The 27464-nt window shown below is 33.9% G+C and overlaps 2 protein-coding genes and 1 non-coding gene across 4 annotated transcripts; 1 reads left to right on the top strand and 2 right to left on the bottom strand.

The window, feature by feature from the left end:
• Nucleotides 1-7211: 7211 nt before the first annotated feature.
• LOC133031588 (small nucleolar RNA R71) lies at nucleotides 7212-7318 on the bottom strand. The gene has a single exon (XR_009684691.1). It is a non-coding gene; the product is annotated as a small nucleolar RNA R71 (small nucleolar RNA).
• An 8533-nt stretch (nucleotides 7319-15851) lies between these two features.
• Nucleotides 15852-25010, top strand: LOC115722159 (protein ALWAYS EARLY 3). Of its 2 annotated transcripts, none has more exons than XM_030651288.2 (20): nucleotides 15852-16015; nucleotides 16591-16714; nucleotides 17548-17646; nucleotides 17818-17880; nucleotides 18321-18398; nucleotides 18485-18674; nucleotides 19122-19336; nucleotides 19452-19824; nucleotides 20021-20098; nucleotides 20340-20455; nucleotides 20561-20617; nucleotides 21058-21378; nucleotides 21481-21659; nucleotides 21780-22062; nucleotides 22169-22408; nucleotides 23004-23165; nucleotides 23306-23449; nucleotides 23557-23757; nucleotides 24306-24560; nucleotides 24675-25010. In XM_030651288.2, the coding sequence occupies exons 2-20, from the start codon at nucleotides 16610-16612 to the stop codon at nucleotides 24837-24839; spliced, it is 3324 nt and encodes a 1107-aa protein (XP_030507148.2). In that variant the 5' UTR covers nucleotides 15852-16015; nucleotides 16591-16609; the 3' UTR covers nucleotides 24840-25010. The 2 variants fall into 2 exon arrangements, with proteins under 2 accessions (XP_030507148.2, XP_030507147.2); XM_030651287.2 differs by having other exon boundaries at nucleotides 20555-20617.
• A 90-nt stretch (nucleotides 25011-25100) lies between these two features.
• LOC115722160 (uncharacterized) lies at nucleotides 25101-27189 on the bottom strand. Its single transcript, XM_030651289.2, has 5 exons — nucleotides 26869-27189; nucleotides 26608-26762; nucleotides 25605-25666; nucleotides 25430-25519; nucleotides 25101-25331 (listed from the first exon to the last, which is right to left on the bottom strand). The coding sequence occupies exons 1-5, from the start codon at nucleotides 26997-26999 to the stop codon at nucleotides 25275-25277; spliced, it is 495 nt and encodes a 164-aa protein (XP_030507149.2). The 5' UTR covers nucleotides 27000-27189; the 3' UTR covers nucleotides 25101-25274.
• Between the last annotated feature and the right edge of the window lie 275 nt (nucleotides 27190-27464).

Raw genomic sequence — 27464 nt, 5'->3', positions numbered from 1 at the left:
AAGAGCCAAACAAAGGGTAGTAAAGAAACTATGATTATATATGGAGAGAGAGAGAGAGAGAGAGAGAGAGAAAGAGAGAGGGGTTGATAATATGGAGGTGTTGGTAACTCCGACAAATGAATGGTGGAGATGTGTTGAAGAAGAATGGACGGTTGAGATTAAATTAGTGTCAGCATCGGGGCAGTGTCAAAACTCGGAGACTCGTAGTGAGTCGACGGTGAGAAGAGGGAGTAGGTAAGGTGTGTTATTAATGCATAATAATAATAATAATAATAATAATAATAATAATAATAATAATGTTCTCTAAACGTTAAAAATACATCATAAACTATTGAGATTGTTAGATTTAAGAATTTTTTTTTTAATTTTAGTAAAAAAAATCTAATATGGATGAAAGTTCAGAAGCCATAATTTAGTACATGTCAAAGTTCGAAGTGTATGATTTGGTAGATATCTAAGTCAGAAGCATGGTTTAGTACATAAACAATCACTGAAATAATAAAATTAAATGAAATTAGACAAAAGTCTTTAAATACAACAATCTAGTTCAGGCTGTATTTTGAATGAACTTAACATAATTTGATACATGTAAAAATTCACAAGACAAAGAGCCTAATAATAATAGAGTAATTCCTTGCAGCGGGTAAAACCGGTAATTGGGTATAGCCTGTGATAGCAGCCTTGGTGACCATTGATTGGGCAACCGGGGTAGCCGGTAAGCAAGTAGAAAGTGGTTTTGTTTGACTTGGACAACATTTGGCCACAAGTGGAACTTTTTAAGATTTGGTACTATTGCTCTTTCTCTGGTAGCAACCGTATCTTTATCATCCAAATGTCGGCGACCCTTTCTTTTTTTTTTCTTTTAAATAAAAAATAATAATAGTTATTATTATTAAAAAAATAAAGTTGGTGAATGGGTTGGTTTTGCAAATCTTTTGTTGCATTTATTGAAAAGTATTGGGTTGAGCACTGGGCTATAATGGGCCCACTATATTATTGGGCCTTCATGGACCTACAATACAAAACACCCGTTTAGGAGTTTACTATTTAGAAAATTATCAAATTATTTTTCAAATATTATTTATCAGATGATAGTTTTCTATTACTATTATTTATAGAATTTCCCATTGAACTATTACCATGTAATTTTGTTACAATAATATGTGCACATGTAAATTACACACACTCTTATATCATAAATCACTTTTGATAAGTGGGATCTATCTTAAACAAGAATGATTCGTTACAATTATTTAGGTACCGTTTGGTAACACTTTTGTTTTTTAATTTTTTAATCACAAAATGAAAGTAAAATTTTTGTTTTTAAAAAATTTATTTTTTAAAAATAAAAATGCGTTCTATAACCACTTTTGTTTTTCAATTTTAAAAACAGAAAACAAAAGTGTGAAAAACAAAAGTGTGTTCTGTAAAGTTCATTTTTATTTTTATTTTTTGATTTTATTTAAGTCGGGTCTAGGTCCCGAGTCGGATTCAGGTTCAAGTCAAAAGCCGGGTTTAGCGCCAGGGCCGTAGGGAGGGGATTTGGGTCCGGGTCTGATCGTAATCTAAAAGATTAATTAAGAAAAAAAACTGTTTAAAAAAATATTGAAAGTGATTTTTTTTGTTTTTAAAATGTTGATTTCTAATTATAAAATTGAAAAGTAAAAACAGTTTTATAGAACATGTTTTTGAAAAATATTTTCACTTTTCTACTTTTAAAAACAAAAAACTGATTAAAAAAATGTTACCAAACGCCACCTTATTATATAAGTATGTATCAAATTTGTGTGTAAATTTCTCTTGAATTATTATAATAACCTAATCGGATCCTTCTATTCAAAAGAACTAATGTAATATTTTAAGAAATTGACTCGTAACTATTTAATAACTCATATAGTATGTTATTGTAGAATTGTGCTCCTTAAATTATTTCAAATTTATTGAATTACACCTATACTACTACCACAACTATTTGTGCCTTCAGAATTTTGGATAGAGAGACACGATTTGATAACTATAATAATTCGAGTGAAATTTGAAGTAACTTAAAAATTTATAGAATATGGTTTTATAGATCGGAGCAAAAATTATATTTATTTTAAACTATTTTGAGGTCATTTATAGTTGAAGCCTCAAAAGTGGTCTTTAACTTAAATAAATGAAAATAGTAGTAGTAATAGTAAAGAGACATCAAATTTAGCAGTTAGAAGAATCCTTACATTCAACGTTATGACATCATTTTTGGCAACATTTTTATTTCAAAGTTCATTGGCCCACACCATTTAATGATATTTAAGTGCATTTTGAGGATCTTACCTATTCCTATTCCTACTAAATGAAACTAGGTTTTGTAGCCTTTATTTCTTTCTAAAAATAAAAAGGTAAATACCATTTTAAATCTTATATTTAATAAAAGTTATTAATTGAATTATCTATTTTGTTAAATTATAAAATGAATACTATATTTCTAAAATGGTAAAAATAAGACTCTGAGCTCAATTTTCAACAATTTTATTTTTTAATATAACTAACTTTAAGACAATTTCTAACATGAACAGATACTGAAAATATAACCAGTTTTGTCATAACATCTTTAGATTAGATTATTATTAAGTTTTATTTTGACAAAAAAATCAGTTCAGGGTCCTATTTGTACAATTTTGGAAAATACAGAGTCCATTTTGTCAATTAACAAAACAGAGAGTCCAATTAGTAACTTTTGCAAAACACAGGATCCAAAATAGTATTTACCCAAAAATAAAACTAGTTTATATAAATATAGCAAGGAAATTTAATAGAAAAAAATATGATATTTAGAATAAAAATATAATATATATATGGGATATGTCATTTTGAATTACTATATAAAACATTAAAATTCTTTTCATATTTTTTTTTTTTTTAAAAAAAACAAAACAAATGAAACTTGAAACTTCAGTGATCGCCGAAGTTGTCACTGGGGCCAGGAAGTCGTCGAAGTTTGTTGTTGGTGCCGGAAAAGTCGTAAGAGTAGCTATAGGTGTCGGAAAAGTCATCGGAGTTGTTGCCGGTGCCGGTGCCGGAAAAGTCGTCAGAATTAACATTGTCGACGAAAAAATCACCAAGAAACCGTTTTCTTGATGAAGAAACCGGAAAAACCAATTTCTTGGTAATTTTCCCGGCAACAATGCCAATTTCGATGACTTTTCAAGAGTTTACTGTTGGTGCCGAAAAAGTCGCCAGAGTAGCTGCTAGTGTCAGAAAAGTCGCCAGAGTTGCTGTGGCGCCGAAAAAATCGTCGAAATTGGCATTGTCGCCTGAAAATTCACCAAGAAACCAGTTTCGTCATTAAAAAACCAGTTACTTGGTATTTTTTGGTGATTTTTCCAGCGACAATACCGATTCTGACGACTTTTTTGACGCTTACATTAACTCTGACGACTTTTCTGACACCGACAACTACTCCAGCAACTTCTGATGCCGACAACAAACTCCAGTGACATTTTCCAACACCAGTGACAATTAAAACTGCCTAAAAACAAATAAAAAATTAAATATGGGCTTTGAAAACCTAATTTTCATATGTATGATATATCAAATACCATAAAAATACTTAAAAAAAATATCATATAAATTGGTTAAAGTTAAAAGTACCATGTTTAAGTAAACAACTTTTAAAATCTCATAGTGAGTGTAATTTCCTCTATTATTAATATTATGGAATAATTAGTATTTTTACCTTATGAATTTTCGATATTATTTGATCATGCCCCTTAAAATATACGGTTTACTAAAAATTCTTCTAAAAATATAACAGTTACATAATTATGCCATTTCTATTAAATTCTGAATCTTTTACTGTTAAAAATTAGTATTTTTACCCCTGAAACTTTAACTAATATAAATTTTTTACCTTGTTAGAATATATAAACAATTAATTCTATTATTATATAAAAAGAAAAATTAGTTAGAATCAGTTAGAGTGGTTGGAGGTTGTTAGTGACTGTTAAGGTCTCTTTTCTTGAATTGTTATTGTATCCAGAAATAGTATAAATAATAGAGCTACTAAATCCAACCCGACTTATTCAGATCGAATCTGATCCAACCTAACTTTTTTCAAAAGAATTTTAAATTTATATCTAAGCTTATAATTTTATATCTATTTTATTTTTGTATTAGTATTATTTAATACAATATTATAGTTGGTATTGACTTGTATTAATAGATTGTATAAAGTTATAATATATTTTCAATAAACTTGACCCCAACACCAAATATAGGTTGGGTTCGGGTTCGACTCCAGGTCTCAGGTTCGGGTCGGGGTCCTGGGTTTGGGTCCGAGTCTAGGTACAGGTCCCAAGTTCGGGTCTAGGTCTAGGTCTCGGGTCTTGAGTCTCGAGTTTAGGTCGGGGTCCATAGTCCGTGTTTGGGTTTAGGTCCGTGTCTCAGGTCTGGGTTTGGGTTCTTTGGAACCTGAGTCCCATGTCCAGGTACGGGTTTGGGTCCAAATTTGGGTCCAAGTCCGGGTCTCATGTCTAGGTCCCTGGTCCGAGTTTGGGTTCGGGTCCAGGTTGGGTCCCGAGTTTGGGTATCGAGTCTCGAGTCCAAGTCTCAAGTTTGGTCCCATCAGGCTTAGGTCCCGAACCCCGGGCCTAGGTTCGGGTCTCGGTCTTAGGTTCGGGTCTAGGTCCAGGTCTAGGGGCCCAGTCGAGGTCACAAGTTCGGGTTCGGGTTTGAGTTTGGGTCCAGATCCTGGGTTCAGTTCGGATCCCAGGTCTAGTCTGGTTCTCAGGTTTGGGTCTGGGTCCTAGGTCTGAGTTCAGTCCTGGATTTGGGTCTCGAGTTCGAGTTTCAGTCCTGGGTTCGCATCTCAAGTCTCGAGTCTAGGTCTAGGTCTGTGTCTGAGTTTGGGTCCGAGTCTAGTCCTAGGTTCGGGTCTCGGGTCTTGGGTTCGGGTCTCAATCTTGAGTCCAGGTTTGGGTTCGTGTTTGGGTCTGGGACTAGGTCCGAGTTTAGGTTTGGTTCCGAGTCCAGGTCCCAGGTTCGGGTCTGGGTTCAGGTCTCAGGTCTAGGTCTGGGCTTGGGTCTCGAGCTTGGTTCTCGATTTGGGTTCGGGTCCCAAGGGGTCCGGGTTCGGGGTCTGAGTCTTGAATTAAGTTTTTTTTTTTTTTTTTTTTTTAAATATATTCTGATCCAGAAAAAATTAGGCAGGGCGGAGCATATCTGATTTGAGATCCAATAAGTATCTGAATGTTTTGGATCATAAGTGATCGATCGGATCAAAACTCTAACCCGCTCTAACTAAATTGATCTTTTTAACATGCCTAGGCGCGCGATAATTGTTAGGCTATTTTTAGCCTATGTTTTGGATCCAATTTATGTGCATCTTTAGCTGTGTTGGGACGGAATTACGCTTGTTTTCTATGTTTTCAGGTTCTTTGGAGTAAAAGAGGTCTCGGGTGCAGAAATTCATTGAAAGACGTCTTTGAGAAGAAAAACTTAATTTTTGAGTTTTTCCATATACGTAGCGGCGATGAAGAGAGCTCGCGCGGCGAGTTACGAGAAACGAAAGCACCTAAAATTGGCAAATTCTCGCCGCGGCGAGAGGAAGCTTGGCCGCGGCGAGATCCGTACGGACCCGGGGGCATTTTCGTCCATCGAACCCTAAAATTCAAGTATAAATAGAAAAGCTGCGATTGGAAGTCGGGGAGAGCGATTTGGAACCTAAAACACGAGTGAGAGCGGCGGGGAAGAGCGTAGAGATTCAAGTGAAGATCCAGTATTCATCCTCAAACAGTTCTTTTCTTTATTCCTCTTTAATTTATTTATGTTGAATATTGCTATAGGAATGGTTATGGATTTGTTTCTGAACTAAATTTCCCATTTAGGGAGGATGATGATTGTTGTTTAATGTTTTCCTAGTTAATGTTTAATTACCATTCCTCCATTCTTGTGTGTGAAATTATCTTAATTTGTGTTTAATTTCATGTTTAAGATTGATCACCTTGTGCATGCTCTATGATCTCAATTCAAAATCTGAAAAGTGAGAATTGAGAATGCTAAAATTAAGATAATCAATGTTCTATGTGAAACGAAAGTATTTACATGACTTATGTGACGAGTAGATTATTGCTTAATGCTGATTTCATGTTAGTTTAGTTAAGGAATTAATTAGATAACATGTGATTTAGAATCACAGAAGATGCGAAAGGAGCTAGGTTATTTTATAATCGTCATTCACCCCGAGAATAGGATAGTAATTAATCATTAACGATTTGGGTAAACAACAACGGGATTCTCCTCACTATTGTCTCATCTTGCTCAACTTTAAAGTTTGTGTTATTAAGTTTTCGAATTTCTTTCAAATTTTCTTGTTTTTAAACGTAATTGCTTTTGATTTACGAATAGAATCATAAGTATAATTTAGTGGTACTTAATCGATTCCACGTGGGATCGACTCACATTTGTGTGAGATTTACTTTAACTTGATTGCGTATACTTGCGTAGCGTTTAAAAATATAGCAACAAGTTTTTTGGCGCGTTCTTGGGAATTGTTAAAGATTAATATTACATAAAATTATACTAACTTACACTTTGGTATATTTTCTCTTCTTGATTTTTCTAACCTTTTTCTTGCAATATTTTCTTGATCTATTTCGGGAATCCTAAGTGCATGCGCGTCGAGGACAATCGGTCATATTACCGGTTGATCTGAAATTGAGAAAACTTGCGGGAAGAATCGAAAGAACAAGAAGGCGAAAGAGTTTCGGCAAGCTGGCGAAACATCGAAATCATGGTACCAATGTGAACAATAATGTTGGGAACAATGGGCGTAATAATGGTGGCGGCTTGTGGAAGATCGAAGCTAATGGCGTAGCTTGAGAGATTACATTCTCCCTACTCGACGGGAGTGCGGTCATGTATTAGGCCACCGCGGTGGATGCAAACAACTTCGAGATCAAACTGCCATCCTTCAAATGGTGCGGTCTTGATTCGGTTGGTGGTCTCCTTAAAGATCCTAATTTGCATCTCTCTAACTTCATGGAACTTTGTGAAACTTTTAAAGTTAATGGAGTTAGCGACGATGCCATTAGATTGAGGTTGTTTCCATTCTCGCTCGGAGAACGAGCCAAGAGTTGGTTGAATTCTTTGCCACCGAATTCTATTGCTACATGGAATGATGCGGCAACAAAATTCTTGTCAAAGTTCTTTCCTCCAAATTAAGTGTTGCAAAGCTAAGAGGAGAAATCAACAATTTACGCCAACAAGATAATGAATCTCTCTATGAGGCTTGGGAGAGGTTTAAAGATCTGATCAAAAAGTGCCCTCATCACGGTATAGAGAAGTGGATGCTGGTTCACAACTTCTACAACGGGTTGGTTGGTAACGCTAGAACTCTAATAGATGCAGCAGCTGGTGGAGCTTTTATGAGAAAGAGTGCTAATGAGGCTTACGATCTATTGGAGGAGATGGCTGCAAATAATCGGCGGTGGCCAGCTGAAAGGAGTCAAACTAAGAAAGTATTTGGTGTGCTAGAGGTTGATGCCATCACAAAATTGACGGCTCGAGTTGAGGCCTTGACAAAGGCGGATTGCGGGGCAAGCTAAACGAACCCAAGTTATTTGTGAGATATGTGGAGGCAACCATCACTTTTCGAGTGTCGAGCGGATGTGGATAATTTGCCAATGGATCAAGCAAAAGCCATTGGGAACTACTCCCAAAATAATAATTATGGGCACAACCAACGGGGGTTCTACCGGCGAGAAATCGGCACCAGCAAAACCAACAACAAAGTCTGAGTGGAGGCTCGATATCCAAGGCTGATTTATTGCTCCAATTCATGATGGAGGCCCTAGAGCCTCTATTAAAACTACAGAAACTCAAATGGAACAATTGTCTACTCAAGTGGCAAACCAAGCTCAAGGAAATTCACCTAGCACTAGTGAGGCAAAAGGAAAAGAGCAATGTAAAGCAATTTCCTTGAGGAGTGGAAAGAGTTATGAAGGACCTAGTGGCAAGCAACCAGTTGAAGATGGGGTTAAAGATCAATCGACCAACTCCAACATCAATAGAAATAAAAACTACGATAGCCACTGCACCACCACCATGACGGTCTCCACCAATCGGTATTGATCATCATGTGAAGATACCTTATCCTCGGGAGACTCACGAGAAAGACCAATCTAGACAAGCGATTTACAAAATTTCTAGAGGTCTTCAAAAGACTACACATCAACATTCCTTTTGCTGAAGCCTTGGAACAAATGCCACGTTATGTGAAGTTCATGAAGGAGATATTGTCTAAGAAGAGAAAAATGGAGGACTATGAAACAGTGGCATTAACTGAGGAGTGTAGCGCCATTTTGCAAAAGAAACTACCGCCCAAGCTTAAAGATCCGGGTAGTTTCAATATTCCATGCTCATATGGGGGTTCGGTGGAAGCTAAAGCTCTATGTGATGCGGGAGCAAGCATTAATCTAATGCGGGTTGTACGCTGTCTTCAAAAGGCTAGGATTGGGAAAAGCAAAGCCCACAACAGTGACTCTACAACTAGCGGATCGTTCTCTAACTCATCCTCGTGGCATAATTGAAGATGTACTGGTGAAGGTTGGTAAGTTTATCTTCCCTGCTGATTTCTTAATTCTTGATATGGAGGAAGATTCAACTATTCCCATTATTTTGGGAAGACCATTCTTGGCCACGGGTCGAGCATTAATAGATGTTCAAAAGGGGGAGTTAAAGTTGCGAGTCCAAGATGAAGAGGTCAATTTTAATGTTTTTGCCCCCGTGACATTCCTACATTTGCAAGATTGAGGTGGTGAAGGGTTACATTGTTAAAAGGCGATAAGAAGAAAGCAAAGCCTAAAGAGCGACTTCGAACGATTCAGCGTCGTTGGAAAAGATTGATGTGTGGTAGTTCTGAAGGTGAGCTTACTCTTGTGCAAAACTCTGAAATCAACACTATTGGTGGTAAATTTTCTTCATTTAGTGCGAGGGCTCTTTTGAATGCAAAGGGTGGACTTGATCCCTTCTGATGGGGCTCAGGTAAGTCTCTCTCACCCTGGTTTATTTTCACACATTGGGGACAATGTGCATTTTAGTTTGGGGGGAGAAACTTAATTTATTTTTTTTTCGCGTTTATTTTTAATTAGTTTAGTTTGTTTTAGTTTTTTTTAGTCTTGCGTGATAGCTAAATTGAAAGATGGATTGAATTGTTGTTATTCACTTGTGCAATGGATTGAAACATAACTGTGTGCTTGACTTGCAACTGTTTGAATTAAATTGGATGTGTGCTAGGAAGTGATTCATGTAGATTTAAAACATTTGCTATTCTCACGTATCACCTCTGTTCTATTTGGATTGTGGAATGATTGATTGAACATGGAATAGAATTTGTTTGACATACTCTCTTGAAGCGAAATCATTGATGATTTTTGTTTGGAAAATGATTTAGGCAAATTTTCTTTGGATCGATTGAGCCTTTCAAGCCTACCTAAAAAAAGTTTTATCCTTAGTATACCCAAAGTTGAGCCTTAGCCTGTTTTAAAAATTTTTCACCAACTTAGGCGAAATTTGAATTCGTTATCTTCAACTCTTTTCACCCTGAACATACCTTATTATGCCATGAGCCTTGAAGCAAGTTTGGGGGGGGAATAAGTGCTGTAAGTGAAAAAATATAAAGTGTAGGAATGAGAGATTGAAAAAAAATAAGAATATTGTGTGTTGTGCCTATGAAAAAAAAAGAAAAAAATGTGTCTTCTTGAAGAAAAAAAAAAGGTTAAGAAAATTATGAGGCACACACATAAGGAAAAAAATTGTAATCTCTTATTTCTGTTTTTGGGATATATGGAAAGAAAGCAAAATAAATGTCTAGGCTTGTTTGGTATAATTGTGCTTATGGTATAGTATAGCCTAAATGACTTCTCACCTACCCATGTACCTAAGCCATGTGATTTTAACCGAAAAAGACCTATTGATTCCAAATAGAAATTTGTCAACATTAGTGGAGAGGAGTATGTCATTCAAACTTATTGATCATGTGTTAGTGGGAAGTTGGAAAGTTAGAACAGTTGTGATATTGATGGGAATTGCGGTGCTTTAGGTTTGTATGAATTACTTACTTGTAAATTGCACATTCAACTTAGTTCTTAGAGTTGGCAAGTTGAAATTCTGGTTATTAATGGATTGAAGTCGTGCAGGTGGTGGTAACAATTTAATTGTTGGAAAGTTCAGCTATCATTGTCAGTTTTTTTTTTTTTTTTTTTTTTTTTTTTTTTTTTTTGAGTTTAGTCTTAGTTTACTCGGGGACGAGTAAAGAGTCAGTTTGGGGGAGTTTGTTAGGCTATTTTTAGCCTATGTTTTGGATCCAATTTATGTGCATCTTTAGCTGTGTTGGGACGGAATTACGCTTGTTTTCTATGTTTTCAGGTTCTTTGGAGTAAAAGAGGTCTCGGGTGCAGAAATTCATTGAAAGACGTGCGGCGAAGAAAAACTTAATTTTTGAGTTTTTCCATATGCGGCCGCGGCGATGAAGAGGCTCGTTGCTGAGCGGTTACGAGAAACGAAAGCACCTAAAATTGGCAAATTCTCGCGCGGCGAGAGGAAGCTTGGCGCGGCGAGATCCGTACGGACCGGGGCATTTTCGTCCATCGAACCACTAAAATTCAAGTATAAATAGAAAAGCTGCGATTGGAAGTCGGGGAGAGCGATTTGGAACCACTAAAACACGAGCCGAGAGCGGCGGAAGAGCGTAGAGATTCAAGTGAAGATCCGATATTCATCCTGGCTTGATTCTTTTCTTTATTCTCTTTAATTTATTTATGTTGAATATTGTTTATAGGAATGGTTATGGATTTGTTTAAACTAAATTTCCCATTTAGGGAGGATGATGATTGTTGTTTAATGTTTTCCTAGTTAATGTTTAATTACCATTCCTCCATTCTTGTGTGTGAAATTATCTTAATTTGTGTTTAATTTCATGTTTAAGATTGATCACCTTGTGCATGCTCTATGATCTCAATTCAAAATCTGAAAAGTGAGAATTGAGAATGCTAAAATTAAGATAATCAATGTTCTATGTGAAACGAAAGTATTTACATGACTTATGTGACGAGTAGATTATTGCTTAATGCTGATTTCATGTTAGTTTAGTTAAGGAATTAATTAGATAACATGTGATTTAGAATCTAGAAGATCTGAAAGGAGCTAGGTTATTTTATAATCTGTCATTCACCCCAAGAATAGGATAGTAATTAATCATTAACGATTTGGGTAAACAACAACAGGATTCTCCTCCCTATTGTCTCATCTTGCTCAACTTTAAACTGTGTTATTAAGTTTTCTGAATTTCTTTCAAATTTTACTGTTTTTAAACCGTAATTGCTTTTGATTTACCGAATAGAATCATAAGTATAATTTAGTGGTACTTAATCCAATTCCCTGTGGGATCGACCTCACCTGTGTGAGATTTACTACTTGATTGCGTATACTTGCGTAGCGTTTAAAAATAATATCCCTAGCTAGAATTGAATCGTCTTTGATTGGTCATGTAAACTTTAATTTGGTTCTTATAATGTTAAGACATATTGTGAAACTAATAATATATGTATATATATAGTTTTAATATATATTTTTAGTGGAATGTTAGAAAAGTGATGGATAATATTTTAACTTATCTTAAAAAAAAAAGGTGTAAAATATTACCTAAAATACAATATGTCACATTTGATACACATTAATTTTTGAAAATTTACATTTTTACCACTAATCACTAATCAATATCACTTATTTATTATTTATTGTGATTTAAATTTAGAAAAAAAATATTTCATTTATTTATTTTTAACAATTAGTATAATTTATTAATTAAACCTCTTTAAAAATTTATTTATTTATTTACTGTTTTTAAGTATGTATATAATAAATATAAGATGATTTTGTTCCTTTACATACTTAATTATAAACATTTGGTTAAATATATTATTAATTTATTTTTTATTTAAATTTAGTATCAAATTTGGAATATTTATCAAAGATGATCTATGTAAAGCCATGTTTGGTTTTGTTGAATGAAGTTCATTCTTTGATCACATTCGATGTAAATTGTGATGATCTTATAACTTATTTTTTCGAATTTATATATGAACGCTTTTTTCTATTACCTACTATGGGTTTAAAATGCCAATTTTAAAACCAGCCTATTCTAAAATTAATATTAAAAAAGAAAAAATTAAGTACATTGATTTCTTTATTGAAGAATTTGGTTCACACTTAGAACTACTAGTGATATATTCTTGCTTAGATTAGAAAATAATTGTGTTGATTTATATGGTCACTTTTTTGAGCTAAAATTAGATGCAATTAGAAAGTTGCTTAAATAGTTGAAATTATATATATAAAAAAATGGCGAAGAACATTTTTTATAATAAATACAAAACTTTTATATTTCAGACAAGAGACTTAGGACATATAATATGACTAAATTGATATGTGATGTGTGTGAGAATCAATTATAAAGAAACTACAAAATTGAAAGTTTGTACTTTTTAGTGCAACTTATAAGCCCCAAAATTCAAGTGGGAACTCTTAATTGCACCACCCAAAGTGACAAAGTCACAAAAGTCAAAACCCATCAAAACATTAGCCTTGCATTTTTAATTGTTCTGAACACTTTTTTTATACTATTGAAAAAAAAAAACATTTTTACTTGTTCCTTTCCAAAAAAAGAAAAAAGAAAAACACTTTAAATACCATGAAAGAACAGGACATATTTTTCATTACACAAATATTACCAAATAATCAAAATGGTATTACAATAGAAAAATTTAAGGTGGCGTTTGGTTGGAGGTAGTGAAATGGAATTGAAACAATTTTCATTCTATTCCTTTGTTTGGTTGCATTTTAAGGTATTGGAATGACATTCCACCATTTTGGTGGAATGACTATTCCATTTTAAAAAGAAAGGAATGACCATTCCAATGTAACAAGAAAAAAAAAATTAATGATTTTTTTATCAATTTTTTTTTTTATACATTTTAAATTTTATTCCATTCCATTCCTATTCATATTCCCATTCCCATTTCTATTTATATATTTTCATTCCTCCCAACCAAACGCCTCCTAAATAATTATAATATTAATCACTCAAATATCTTCATCAACATCTTACAACATCATTACGAAACAATAATGCATTGTTATAATTTAACTTATCTTACAAAAAATATCACTTTAGAATATTGTAAAAAGTAACTCCAATCTGATACATATTAAAATTTATACTTGCCTTGCCATAAGCGGAAATGACACACTCATGACACGTTTACTGTACAGTAATCAGAAACAGAATAAATTAATGGAGAAATATAACGGAATAAATGAAAAATAATCGGAATCAATATTTGTAATATGTTGTTTACTAAATTTTTTTAGAAATGGAATAGTTATAATTTATCTTGTTTACTTTATTAGGAAACGTTATCGAAATGCTTAAATTGACTAAATTGCCTTTTTGAGTTAAACTATATTATATGGTAGTTATTTTGTGTTGCCCCTGATTTTGCCCAATGTACGTGGACCAACCAGATAAGGACACGTGGATCAAGCAATTTACAATATTTGCTAAGTCTTTATGCCATAAGGTAGCGTCCAGGACGTAGCTCCCGGAGAAGGCATATGGAACTCCATATGCTCCCGGAAGCTCGAGTAACGCTAAGGCATCTCCGCGAGGTGTCAGGTTTCTCCTGAGCAATCAAGTCGCATTAAATGCCGCATGGGGGGAAGCGTGTTGGGACTGCTACACGCAATAAAGTCTGACGGTACAACCTCCAACCAGCAGCTGCACAGTAATGATCATTTAAGTCTAGCGACGGCTACGCTGTGAAGAGTCACATCAGTCAAAAGACAATAAGGTCATTCCACATAAAAACCCTACAACACCTAGGGATTTGACCATGCATTACCCATGGTATATTAATTGGGAATGCCCAACTTTATGGATACTTGCAGATACACTTGTAAGGACAATTCTGGGGATCACCCCACTAAAAACACTATAAATACCCCCTCAAAGCTCATTAAATGGGATCGAGAATCTTGGGCTGCATATGAGCAAGTAGAGTAAATACTCACCAAGAACATTCTCTGTATTTATAAGAGTGAAACACTCCCCAAATACATTCTCTGTATTAAAGACATCCATAAATAACAAAGACTCGTGGACTAAGGCTCATTAACGCCCCAACCACGTAAAAATCCTTCTCTCAATTTCTTACAACTCACTAACTTTATAATATTTTATTAGTTGCCGAAACCTCGGTCAACATTTTGTAAGACATATTTTAAAAGACAAAATTGTCATTATATATTTAATTTTAAAAATAAAATAAAATAATAAAATCCAATGCCCTTAATGACATTCCTTACAAAATTGGTGGGGGAAGTTCTCCCTTTCTTTTCTCCCTTTCCTAATTTTAATAATGCAAGTAAACAAATGTAAGAGAATGATTATCTTACTATTGATTCTCATTACTTATTAGTAAACATGCCATCAAAGAATAGCTCCTAATGATAATACTATCGAGTAGGAATGCACACGGAACAAAGAATGTATAGGGAGGGCTCCCCGTCCCCATCTTCATTATAGTGGACAAAGTCCCACATAAAATAAATAGTAGAGTATTGAGTAATATGTAAGAATATAAGCTACTCGATTTATCACTAATTAGTTTGAGGAAATTACATTGTATACTTACTTTACTTTATTTATTTTTATTTTTACCTTCATTTCCATATTCTTTAAATTATACCCACTTTTATAGATGATGTCCCTATTATACCCTTTAGGTTAATGTTAATTATGTGCTAGGACAAAAATATATTAGGCAACCCACTCACAAAAGTGAGTAAATTTTAATGAAATATAATATGAGGCTATTTTTAATTAGTAGATACAAAAAAGAGGAATTTATAAACTTATCCTAATTAATTTTAAGATGGAACCGTTACAAATTTTTAATATAAAAAGCACAACTTAAAAAAATTATATAAATGATATTTCTATACTAAAAAATACCATCCGTTCCTTTCCTTAGTTGGGTTATGTTCCTCTCAAAAAGCTCATCCCTCCCAACTATATCATATCGGCCTTGGAGTGGCCCGAAATACATTCGAAACTACCCATCCGATGGCTTTGATCGCCACTTGAAACCTTTTCCACCATCCACAATAAGCATGTGATTTGGGAAAGAAGAGGTGTTGCATTTGTCTCATTTTTAAAATTCATTATAAAGATCCGGTAGTTTTGTAATTAAAGTTGATTTTACAACGTGAGATTTAACCATTCTTTGAGCTTGTCAATAGGGGTAAGTTGAAAAATACCACTTTTATTAATCAAATTTACCACTAATTTTATATTTAATTGAAACATACTTCTTTTTATGTGTATTGTACCCAAAATACCTTGACACAAGAGAGTCACAGAGTATCTTAAAGTGACAGGGGTAAAATTGGTACAATATCTAAAAAAAAAGTAAAAGTGATAAACTTTAAAAAATAGGATAAAAATAAAAGAAAAAAAAATATAGAGTAATTTAATCTTGTCTACCTCTTGTCAATATAACCCAATTGGGTCCAGCTCAAATTTGGTCAATTAAACTGGACAACTAATTTATGGGCCAGTACATTATAGGCCCATTAAAAAGTGAAGCCCACGACACAAGACGACAGAACAGTCATTTGCAATTTGCATCACCACGTGCGAAGAGAGACTGAACCTGTCGAGTCACGCAGGCAGAGCTGGGCCCTCTTTTGTATTTTCCATTCAATAATTAATTAATTAAATAAATAAATAAGAAAACCGAGGCAAAAATTATGAAATTCTGTAAAGTATTTATTTTAAAGTTTCGCGGTTATGCCCTCAGTTTCTCATTCATCATCATCATCTTCTTCTTCCTCTTCCTGCGATCCCATCATCATCACCACTACTTGCTTCGCTCTCGATCGCCCAACGGCTCTGAATGTGAAAACGATTCGATTGGTGAGCCACTCCTTTTCTCTTCGGCTGCAATTTTCTTTTGTTTTTCGTGGTTTGGAATTTTCGAATTGTTTAATTGCAAGTTTTTCTCTCGATTTCTAGGGTTTTCTTGTGTCTTTTTTGGCTGTCGAGTGAATTTAGAACAGGAGAAGAATGTGGATTTTTGACGATCTTGTCCTTCGTCTTTTTTAAAGCTCAATCTTTGAGTAGGTAGTCGTGTTTCCGTTCAAATTACTGGTTTTTGGGATTTTGTTTTGGAGTTGTATGTTTAGTTATTGCGAATTTTATTACTGTAATTGTAGAAATTGCAAGTGGAATTTTTTTCTTCTCGTTTCCTTTTTCCGAGCGGGCAAACATTTATGCTTAGGTGTCTGTTTGTTTGTAATGCTGAGCTTCGATGGGTTAGAGAAAATAGCGTTTTTTATTTGGTTTATTATAAGTTGATAATGGGGAGCGAAAGAAAAAGATTATCGTGTTTAGTTCACTAGACATTTGACTTAATAGAAGAGTTTTCTATGTCCATTTATGTTAACTAAAAAAAAAATCTGATCTTTCCTTGTATATTTGTTGTGTTTCAGAAAGCTAAGAAAGTTCTCCATGGCCCCTTCAAGAAAATCTAGAAACGGAAATAAGCAGCTTTCTAACGTTATTGAAGTTTCTCCTAACAAACATGGAGAACCTATAAACAGAAGTAGGCTGAAAGTATGAGCTCATTTTCCTCATTGGATCACTGTGTCCTTTAACTCAGAAATTTTATTCTTATTTTGCAAGCTTGATTATTTATGTATAATATGTGTTCCTTTCCTGGTGGGAGGTTTGAGCTTTTTGTGTTGAAGCTTGTTTACCTTGCTCTTTCTTTTTGTAGAAAAGGTACTGTATATTTTATTTTGTTTCTTCTTTTCTTTTCCTAAGTTGTAATTGTGGGAAATAAGAATTAGGAACTTTCGAATACTCAATTTTAGCTAGATTATAGTTTTACCACAAACATGTAAACATTTCTCTTTTCACCAAATGTTTCAGGAGAAAGTTACTTGGATGGTCTCTAAAATTGGTACCAAAACTTGCTAAAGTATTTTACATGTTGCCTCTGATAATTTGTTTAAGTAATAATTTCCTGAAATGTAGGACATACTGTTGATCTTCCAACATTTTGATTCCTCTGATACATTATGCAGGGTCCTCGTGATTATTTCTAGCTTATAAAGTTACTCTTTTAACTTTCGTTTTTGTTTATCCTTTTAGCTTGTGACTTATTGATGTATTGCATCCAGTGAACTCTGATTTTGTTTTCTTAATTGGTTCTTTTGTATGTAACAAATGTCTACATATTACCATTATAGGAATAGAAAGCTGGCAGTTTGCTGTATTTTGTCTATGGTCCATATTGAGCATGTTTCTTCCTTACGTCACACACACACACTCTTTACCTAAAGTAAATATTCTTTATTAGTCTTACCATACACTTACAGAGTGTTACCTATGCGGTAAGTTTGTAGTTTGATCTTTGGTGTTTGTCTCAATTCTAAAATATGCAGAAGCGGAAGTTGTCTGACATGTTAGGGCCTCAGTGGAGTAAGCGAGAACTTGAGCGTTTCTATGAAGCGTATCGTAAGTATGGGAAAGATTGGAAGAAGGTTAGTTTATATTTGTTTGTAATTTTAAACTTTATACGATACATGATCATGGAGCTAGCAGTAAACATTTGGTTAGGATAACCACACGGCCATTTAATGGTTCTATTCTTCTGTCATTATAACAGTGTTATAGTTACTCTTAACTATTGCATATTCTTTTAATTTTGCTAGGTGGCTTCTGCGATTCGTAACCGTTCATCTGAGATGGTTGAGGCCCTCTATTCAATGAATAGGGTATGTGTAGTTAACTCCTACCTTCCTTGTGCTAGCCTCTTTTAACTTTACTAGTTAAATTTAGATTCTATTATTTTTGCTTATATAAAAGCTATTGACCGAGTTTACTTTGCTCCTTTTATTTTCTTATTATCATCTTGGTGTGAATATCACAATCTAAGAAATCTCTGTTTTTTTTTTGAACAATTTGGTTAGGGTTAGCATATTGCTCTACAACTTGGACCAATTTAAATTTTTAATAAATGGATCCCAATGGATACAAAATAGCCAGAAAAAAAACGAAGCATTGCATTCTTCATTTATCTAAATTCTTCATTCTTCATTTTTTTGGGTAATAAGGAATACTCTTTACAAAATTGTTATGTTTTCCAGCTCATCTGACACTTCCTCTACTTATAAAATGTTCTGATTTAAACTTTTTCTTTTGGCTGTATTTCCAGGCATACTTATCTCTTCCTGAGGGTACTGCCTCAGTTGCTGGACTGGTAGCAATGATGACTGATCATTACTGTGTACTAGTGAGTTAGGATTCCTTTTTTTTTTTTTAAAAAACAATTTCAGTGCTTATGCAGTTAGTTTGACTAACCATTATGGTGACGGTCAGGGAGTAAGTGACAGTGATGAAGAGAGCAATGAGACTGGAGGAGAATTTCAAGAGCCTCAAAAGGGCACACGAGGAAGATCTCATAATAGCACAAATAAAGGATTAGACAGGACTTTGCCAGATCTTTCGCATTTCCACTCAGCTGCATCACATAATGGGGGCCTGCCAATGTTAAAAAAAAGGCGCACAGGTGGGAAAAAATTATTTGCTTTCAATCGCTTCTGCGTTAATGTGATTTTCTGCAGATCTCAATGTCTTTTTAACGTTTTAGCAATGATATGTTTCCAATGCTACGTGGAATATACAAGTTATTGCAATAGTTTTGGTGCTTCCTTTTAAATCAACAAAGTCGTAAAAAAATATACCTGGAAAGCACTTAATTTGCTGTGTGCCAGAAAGTAAATTCATTATTTATTTATTTTTTCACCTTGTTTAGAAGAAGGTATTCTTGATTTCCTTTTTAGAAAAAATAGCTTTTTATTTTATTTATTTATTTTTTTTTTATTTTTGTTCATTTTCAAATTTGGTATTTTGAGTTTTTGATTGTAATAAGTCATCTAACTTTTATATCAAATTTAAAAAAAGTCATCTAAATTTTTCATCAAATTAAAAAAAGTCATCTAAATTTTCTTTACAGGTATTATACCTCACACTGTTCGAAAAAGGACTCCTCGTATTGATGTATCAAATGCTGATAAAGATAGCAGGGATGTTAATAATGATGGTGTTCATAAGCTAGCAATGGTTCTGACGGAGGCCTCACAAAGAAGTGGTTCCCCCCATGCTTCTTGGAGGCCTAACAGGAAAATGGAAGGTGGTTCACCATCACCACATCGAGATGGTGGTAGGATGGTAATATTCAATTAATTGTATAGTAATATTTTTGTACCAACTTACGTACAGTATTTTTATTTATCATAAACCTAGCTAAAAATTAATTATTATTCACAATTTGTTTGGTATTTAGTGTGCTAGACCTGAAATGAGCAGTGGACAGCTTCAGTATGCTAAAGTTGATGACAGGGCTAGTGGGTTTAGCATAGGGAACACAGAAACTAATAATAAGGATTGTGAGATACCAAGAAATCATTTGATGGGTAGAAAAGGTGCTGGTACAGAATATGGTCAAAAGAAAGGAAAGAACTATTTTCTAAAAAAGCTAGACGATAAAGACAAGGTAAGTGATCAGTTGGATGACATAGAAGAAGATTATATTGGAACAGAGAAACAAAAGTTAAGTGCTAAGGGAAGAATTCAAACTGAGGTTGTGAATGTGAAAAGTCCTAGGTCCATTACTAAGGATTCAAGGAAAAGAAGTAGAAATTCTCTTTATGAAGGAGGTAATTCTGGGTCCAAGCTACTCCTTCCTTCATGCCCCTTCCTCATTTTTACGTAGTATATTTTTTATAAAGGAGGTTTTGAATGTTTATTAACTTCCACTGTTACCAAAACAAATTTCTCTAATCAATTTTTTTATTCCCAATGGTTCTGTAGACCTTTTTATTCCCTTTATTCAGTTTGACTTTCTTTTTGCAGATGAGGGTTCTCCTTTTGATGCCCTGGTAACCCTGGCAACTACGTCTTTGATGATGCGAGAAGAAACTGCTGATACAGGTAAGAAGTTTATCTTTTGAAATTAGCTTTTAGATATTTATCATGGATAATGACAATTTTTGCCATTCTGTAATCTCTTATCCTTCTTTGAAATACGGGTACTCTTTAACATGATTGTGATAATTTGACTTGAAACTCTTTTATGTTTTACTTTTAAATTTTTAAAATTAAGAGTCATCTGTAATGATAAATACAAGCTGGTGATAGTGTTAACAGATCTAACTTAAAGAAAATCATGCAGTTTGTGATGTTGAAGATACTAATTCCAGAGCATCTAAACTAGGAAAGTCCAAGGGGGGTGCCCCTGAGTTTAATGCTGGTATAGAGAAAAGTAAACAGAAGTTTTTCCCCTCAAAAGTAAGGACAATAACTTCAAATTTTTTATTTATATTTTAATTTCTGGACCATTTATTTGGTTTATGGCAAGAATGTTGAACTTATGGAAGATGCTTATAGTTGCAGCCACATGAAAATGAACTACAAGTTGATCTCTGTCAGAGTGACAATCAAAGGATTGAGGTGTGTGTTCTAATGATTAAGAGTTAAATAATGTTATATTTTCTAGGGTATCATCATATTAAAACTAAGGCTTCACAAAAAAATGATTAGATCATACTTGTCCTTGTCCCATCTACAATTTCATGGGAGGGGTGTGTGTGAGTTGGGGAGCAGGGGTTCGATCCCCACAAAAAAATAAAAAATATTCTTAGCACTGAGAAGAAACTGAAACTTGTGTTTCCTTCTTAGCTGTTGTTGTGATTACAATTCTGTAGTTTTTCATAATCATAGCCTCAAATTATGCTATTTGATTTTCATATGTGCCTTTTCTATAACATTTTCTTTTGGGTTCATTGTAGTCTAGCTCCTGTGATAGTGAAACTTACAATTTTTCTTTCCTATTGCATAATCCTATTGATACTGGCAATACTGATAGTTATGAACTTGGCACTTGATTTCAGATTAATGACAAGGCAAAGAGGTTTATGTGTAAAGGCAAACGCTCGTCTTATCCTTCAAGCCTACCACGAAAACTGGCAAAGCCTTTAGATCTTACATATTCAGAAAGCAGTGTTAAAGGGAAAGTGAACGACTCTGTTTTATCAACAAGAGAAGTTCATCCTGCAAACCAGTTGAACATACCTACAAAAGCCCGGAGTAGACGGAAGATGAACAAACAGAGACCATTTATTACAGAAGATGTAAATAAAACTGAGAAAGTTTTGGATGACCGACCTAATTTACACATCTCTTTATTTCGTAATGGAAGCCAAAGTCTCAAGGTTAGATCTCTTTAAATTTGTCACTTGTTTGTCTAATGTAGTTGATTCTTGATTGAATCTTTGAATTTTGCTATATATTTACTTATAGATCTATGTTTGCAGGAAAAACTATCTACTTGCCTACATCAGTATCAGGCACGAAGATGGTGTGCTTTTGAGTGGTTTTATAGTGCGATTGATTACCCATGGTTCGCCAAAAGTGAGTTTGTTGAGTACCTGATTCATGTTGGATTAGGTCATGTTACAAGATTGACTCGTGTTGAATGGGGTGTAATAAGAAGGTTTTTCTTTTTCTCTGTTGTGTTCCTTCCAGCTGCTTGTTTCTTTGTCAATACACATGTGCTTCTGGCAGATGATTAATTGACCAAAGGATGGTTAATTTGCACATCTTGTTTATGCAGTTCTCTTGGCAGACCACGAAGATTTTCAGAGCAATTTTTGAAGGAGGAAAAGGAGAAGCTTAATGAGTACCGGGAGTCTGTTAGAGCACATTATGCCGAGTTACGTGCCGGCACCAGGGAAGGGCTTTCTACTGATTTAGCTCGGCCTCTATCAGTTCAACAACGTGTTATTTCTATTCATCCTAGGACTAGGGAGATTCAGGATGGAACTGTGCTAACGGTTGATGATAGTAGGTACCACATTCAGTTTGACAGACCTGATTTAGGAGTTGAATATGTCATGGTAATCCTTTTGTTTTTCTTCTTCCAGTTGCATCGATTTCACATATTGATTTTAAAGAATAATGATGTAACTGAGAATGCATGGTTCGTGTTTATTTTTATCACAGGACATTGATTGCATGCCGTTAAATCCAATGGAGAATCTGCCGGCATCTTTCACAAGGCACAATTTCATTGTCAACAATTGTTTTGAGACTTTTAATGTGTGCAAAATCAATAAACAGCCAAAAGAAGGAAAGAGTGATGAGCACACAAAGGTTGTCTCAATTGGCAATGTGGATAACCCTGGAAATCATTATGCTTCCCCATCAACTCATGACATTTGTGAAGGATTAAGGCAGAAAGAGGTTAGTGACTCCTAGTAGTGGAGAACCAGCTTTAAAATTATGTGATGATTTGCTTAGCAAAAGAGGGGGAAATTTGTGGGTGGGTGGGGGTCTCTTCAAGTATAGCTTGTGAAATTTGATTATTTTTGTTCAAATGACAATACTTTTTTGGCTTATGGTCAATAGTTCTTATATTGGTCCCTTATTGAGTTCTTGTGCGGTTTCTCTATTTTAATGACCAACACCTCTTTCATGACCAAAAAGTTATGTATTCTTGCAAAGCAGACTATTCTTTTCACATATAAGTCTTAGTGAAACGGGCAATCAAACTGCTTAAATTTGATTGTCAAAACCCAAATATCTGAATTCATTACATTAAATTTAATGTTTCTTGGAATTATATTGTCTTCCTCAGTTGTTTGTGCTGCGCCTCAGTAGTAAGATGCTTTTCCAGCATTCATTAATGGGCTTTTTTTCTTTACTCTCGTGAATAATATAATAGGATTGTCTCTACTTCTTCCTACTGCCATAGCTTAACTTGGAAGTTTGATAGTATAGTTTTAAAAATCGTGAATGCTGTAGTATGTAGTTGTCTAAGAACATTTTTTTTGAACAGGGATATGCATCACATTCTGATTTACAAGCTAAACTTGTGTCCTACAAAACCACTACCCCACAAAACAAAGCAAATTCTCAGTCTTCACCACTTGCGCAGATTCGGGCAAAAGAAGCTGACATACAAGCTATTTCCGAATTAACTGTTGCTCTTGACAAAAAGGTTATTCTACTTGACACCCATCACTTTTACTAGTTGCTTATTCCCTGTCTTTAGACTTCAGGTGTTAAACATTTTTTCAGATTTTTTATATCCTTTCAAAGTTAAAAATTGGGCTGATGGATTACATTAAACGTGTATAGGAAGCTGTAGTGTTCATGTTGAGGTGCATGAATGACGATGTCTTGGAAAAGGAAAAGAATGGTGACAGCTCTTTAAAGAATTCTGAAACTTTCAAGAAGCATTATGCTGCTGTACTCTTGCAATTCGACGAAGTCAATAAACAGGCAAGAATTTCCATGAACTGTTTTTGATTTCAACCCTTTTCTTGTATCATGTGCCTTTTTTTTTTCTTCTTTGAGACATTACTCAAGCTGTTTCCTGTCATATGAAGGTTTCTTCTGCTCTACTTGCATTGAGAAAACGCAATACATATAGTGGATTCTCTCCTTTGGCTAGTTTAAATGACCCTGATGGTCGCTTAAGCTCCGCGGATTTTTGCTCACACAATATCCAAGAATGTGGGTCTCAGGTAGCTGAAATTATTGACACTTCAAAAATGAAGGCCAGAAAAATTGCTGGTAAAGCGATGCAGGTATTGAGAATTTAACAAATGCATAGCCTTTTCATTTTACATGGTATCTGCAAGTCATATACAGTGCTAATCATGCATTTCCTCTTTCTTGATGAAATTTTTTGTTTAATATAGTTACTTTTACAAATGCTCAAATCTTTAAACCATACAATAGACTTCAAGCCATCATTAATCCTAATGTTGAAGCTTGTTGGAGCTCGGTATATCTTTGTGATATAAGCACGTATGTTCATGTTCTATATTGTATACTCGGGCTAAAGAATGAGTCACTACTAAAGTAAATGCGCTAGTTTATAATGAGTAAACAGTGGCGGAACTAGGTGAACTTATTTGGAGGGGTCAAATTATTTGCATAATATATAATTTTTGTATATGTATCTATATTTTTTATAAAGAAATCTTTTTTTGGAGGGGGGCAAGGCTACTACTTGGCCCTTCATAGTTCCTCCAGTGAGTAACTCTACGCTGATTTCCACATGTCTGACAGTACCAGTGGATCAACTGTTAGCTGCTTAATTTTCCCACATATAAGTTTATTACTGTTTCAGGTAATGTCTTCTTTGGAAAAGATGGGAAAAAGCTTCAAGAGTTCTGAGGAGGCTGTAGTGTTCGTACAAAATCAACTTTCGGATGAGGATTTAGAATTAGACATGCCATCCACGAGATCTTCTACAACCTACAGAGATAAAGCTAAGGTTCATCTCGAGCAGTCTCCAGCAACATCAACACCTTCGGCAACTTGTCATGCTCTTGATCCTTCAGAACTCATTATATCCTGTTTAGCTACCATACTCATGGTGAAGGTATAAATACAGATCTTTCTCATTATATTGATATAGAAGCTTTTTATGGAAAGTTCAAGTTCCAACTCTAGTTGATGATTTTGATTTTGGTTGACCTTTGTAAACAAAATGCAGAGATGCACAGAACGGCCAATCCCACCGGCTGAAATTGCCCGGGTGCTAGACTATGCCCTCACAACTGTGCAACCGCGTTGTTCACAGAACCGTTTTGCTTATGAGGAAATACAGATGTTAATGGGCATTATTAGAACTAAGATATTTGCACTTGTGCCTACATAAGTCGTGCTAAATTCCCCTATTATTTTTCTATCTGCACCATATAACATAATTACTACTAGGTTTACTGCAGCAATTATTTGTTTCTTCCCTTTTCTTCTAATGTTTTCTAATAATGTTGTACAGTATATTAGTGCCAGTATATAAGAATAAGTTGAGTTAACAGTTTTACCACGCTTTGATGTTATTTTTATTCCATTGTATAACTAAATTCATCAATAGTTAAACAAGAAAGTTGTTTAAAAACAAAGCTAAAAAGCCAGATTTCTAAATCAAATTGTCAAATAACATTATTACGGGGCTGTTTCCTTACATGATAGCTCCTAATTCTCAATTGAGAAAAAAAAAAAGAGAAAAAACTCTCCAGTGAAGCTATTCGTCGAAATTTACCCAATAAAATTAGACTTTTATATGATACTATAAACCCAATAATTCCAATCAAAATTTAAACTTCTTCTTGGGTTTTTTTATCACCGTACACGCTTGATCCACCACCTGCCACACAATAGATTTGGGTGGTAAAGATCCAAAAGTTAAACAAACAAAAGTAAATTAAAAAAGAAAGAAAATGCAATTAGTATTAAGTTACTCACCTTCTCCTTTTTGTTTTTGTTTTTGTTTTTTCTCTTCTTTTTCTTTTTCTTTTGTTTCTTTGGTTCAGAACTCTCTTCTTCCAAACAATCCTACATATTTTGTAACTTTTCATTATTAAATAAAACACAACACTTTTAAAAGCTACTCAGTTAGAAGATGAAAGTAAAAAAGCACCTCAGTCTCAGTGTCTCCAAATGAATCTACATGTTTAATAATTCTTCCTGAGCTTGAAGTACCTGATTTCATACATAAGGGGACAAAAAGAAAAAATATTAAAGTGGGGTAACACTTTTTTAATCAGTTTTCTGTTTTTAAAAGTGGAAAAGTGAAAATATTTTTCAAAAACATGTTCTATAAAACTCTTTTTATTTTTCAATTTTATAATTAGAAATCAAAATTTTAAAAACAAAAAAAAATCACTTTCAATCTTTTTTTTACACAGTTTTTTTTTTAATCAATCTTTTAGATTACAACCAGACCCGGACTCAAAACCCCTCCTCACAGCCTTGGCGCTGAACCCAACTTCTGACCCGACTTAAATAAAATCAAAAAATAAAAATGAAAATGAATTTTACAGAACACACTTTTGTTTTTTGTTTTTAAAATTGAAAAAAAAAAACATTTTTATTTTCTAAAATTAAATTTTTTAAAAACAAAAATTTTACTTTCATTTTGTGATTAAAAAATTAAAAAACAAAGTGTTACCAAAAGACACCTAAGCTTAACAATATAAGTACTTAATTGACACATTAAGGAAGTAAACAGAGGATTTATAAAGAAATTTAATGGTAGGTTACTTCTTCAATTCCCTGAACCCATTAATATATATAAATATACTTATATTCTCACTTAAAAGCCATGCCAAAATGAGGGTAAAGTATTTATTTTTTTTTACTGTTGTGTGTATAATACATTCATAAGAGAAAAAAGTTCTAATAAAGCAGTAACATTGGTTTATTTATTTGTATTTTATATCACATTTATTTGCTTTAACAATATTTTAATACCAATATTTTGAAAACACATTCAGAAAAATACAGTAACACAATAACATTAGCATTTTTTTTTTGAAGGAACAATAACACTAGCAAATTAAAGTTAAAATTTTGGTCCTTACAAAAAAAAAAATTGATCAAGAAATTCAATTAATTATGAAAAGGAACAAAAAAAAGTTTACTTGCAAGAACAGTCTCCTGGGCATTTTTGATGGCGCGCTCGAGAAGATCTGGGTTAATGGATGCCAACCCATTGGGATCTTGAAGCTTTCTCTCCAGAAACTTAGCCAAGGCCGCTGCCTTATTCGTCGTCAATGGTCCACCAGGATGAGCCAACCTATTCCATTTTTTATTATTATTATTTCGTTTTTGAGAAATAATAACTAGATACTGAAATCAATTGAAAAACCCTAAAGAAAAAAAAGGGGGGGTTTATATGAAACCTGGTTTGAGGACGAGAAGAAGAAGAAGAAGGTGGTAATGATGGGGGAAGAGGTGCGAATTTGCTACCTCTAAGAGCTTTCTTTTCTTCTTCGCTCAACTCTTCGATTTCTTCTCTTTCTTTCTTCTTCATTCTCTCATCACCGCTCCCAATTTTGAAATTAGGGTTATGTATATAGAAGACTAAACGACGTCGTGTTTGGAGGACCACAGGTTTTTTTTTTTTTTAAGACGTGGTGATCAAAATCAATTAATTAGACTTGGTAGAATAAAAAATAATCTGTTTCGTTGAGTTTTTTTTTTTTTGAAAATAAGTGTTTATAAATTAAAATAAGAGTTAGACCTCATTACATATAATGTTGTTTCATATAAAAGAAAGTTCAACCATACCTCTAATATTTTTAGCAAAAGTTCACTTAGTTACATTATGAGTTGCAAAATTATAAAATTTAAAAATAAATGAAAAATTACAACTTAACAAACAATTAAAAACATTGATGCACATAGTTATCAATACTCTAACTGGAACATGTTCCCTTCAGTGTCTTGATAACCGTCTCAGAGTCACTCTCTCAATCATCACAAAAGGGTGTTTAAG

This window comes from Cannabis sativa, chromosome 9, assembly GCF_029168945.1.
Source record: "Cannabis sativa cultivar Pink pepper isolate KNU-18-1 chromosome 9, ASM2916894v1, whole genome shotgun sequence".
NCBI lineage: Eukaryota > Viridiplantae > Streptophyta > Magnoliopsida > Rosales > Cannabaceae > Cannabis > Cannabis sativa.
Note: the sequence above shows the minus strand (reverse complement) of the source record. Positions and strands in the feature narration are given on the sequence as shown.

What these genes read in the sequence shown, in the direction of transcription:
- LOC115722159 (XM_030651287.2), top strand. Translation starts at nt 16,610, where the DNA reads ATGGCCCCTTCAAGAAAATCTAGAAACGGAAATAAGCAGCTTTCTAAC. An exon ending in TAAACAGAAGTAGGCTGAAA is followed by an intron (nt 16,715 to 17,547) that starts GTATGAGCTCAT and finishes TAAAATATGCAG; the next exon opens with AAGCGGAAGTTGTCTGACAT. An exon ending in CTGTTGCTCTTGACAAAAAG is followed by an intron (nt 23,166 to 23,305) that starts GTTATTCTACTT and finishes AAACGTGTATAG; the next exon opens with GAAGCTGTAGTGTTCATGTT.
- LOC115722160 (XM_030651289.2), bottom strand. Translation starts at nt 26,999, where the DNA reads ATGAAGAAGAAAGAAAGAGAAGAAATCGAAGAGTTGAGCGAAGAAGAA. An exon ending in TCTTCTCGTCCTCAAACCAG is followed by an intron (nt 26,763 to 26,868) that starts GTTTCATATAAA and finishes AAAATGGAATAG; the next exon opens with GTTGGCTCATCCTGGTGGAC. An exon ending in TTGGAGACACTGAGACTGAG is followed by an intron (nt 25,520 to 25,604) that starts GTGCTTTTTTAC and finishes CAAAATATGTAG; the next exon opens with GATTGTTTGGAAGAAGAGAG.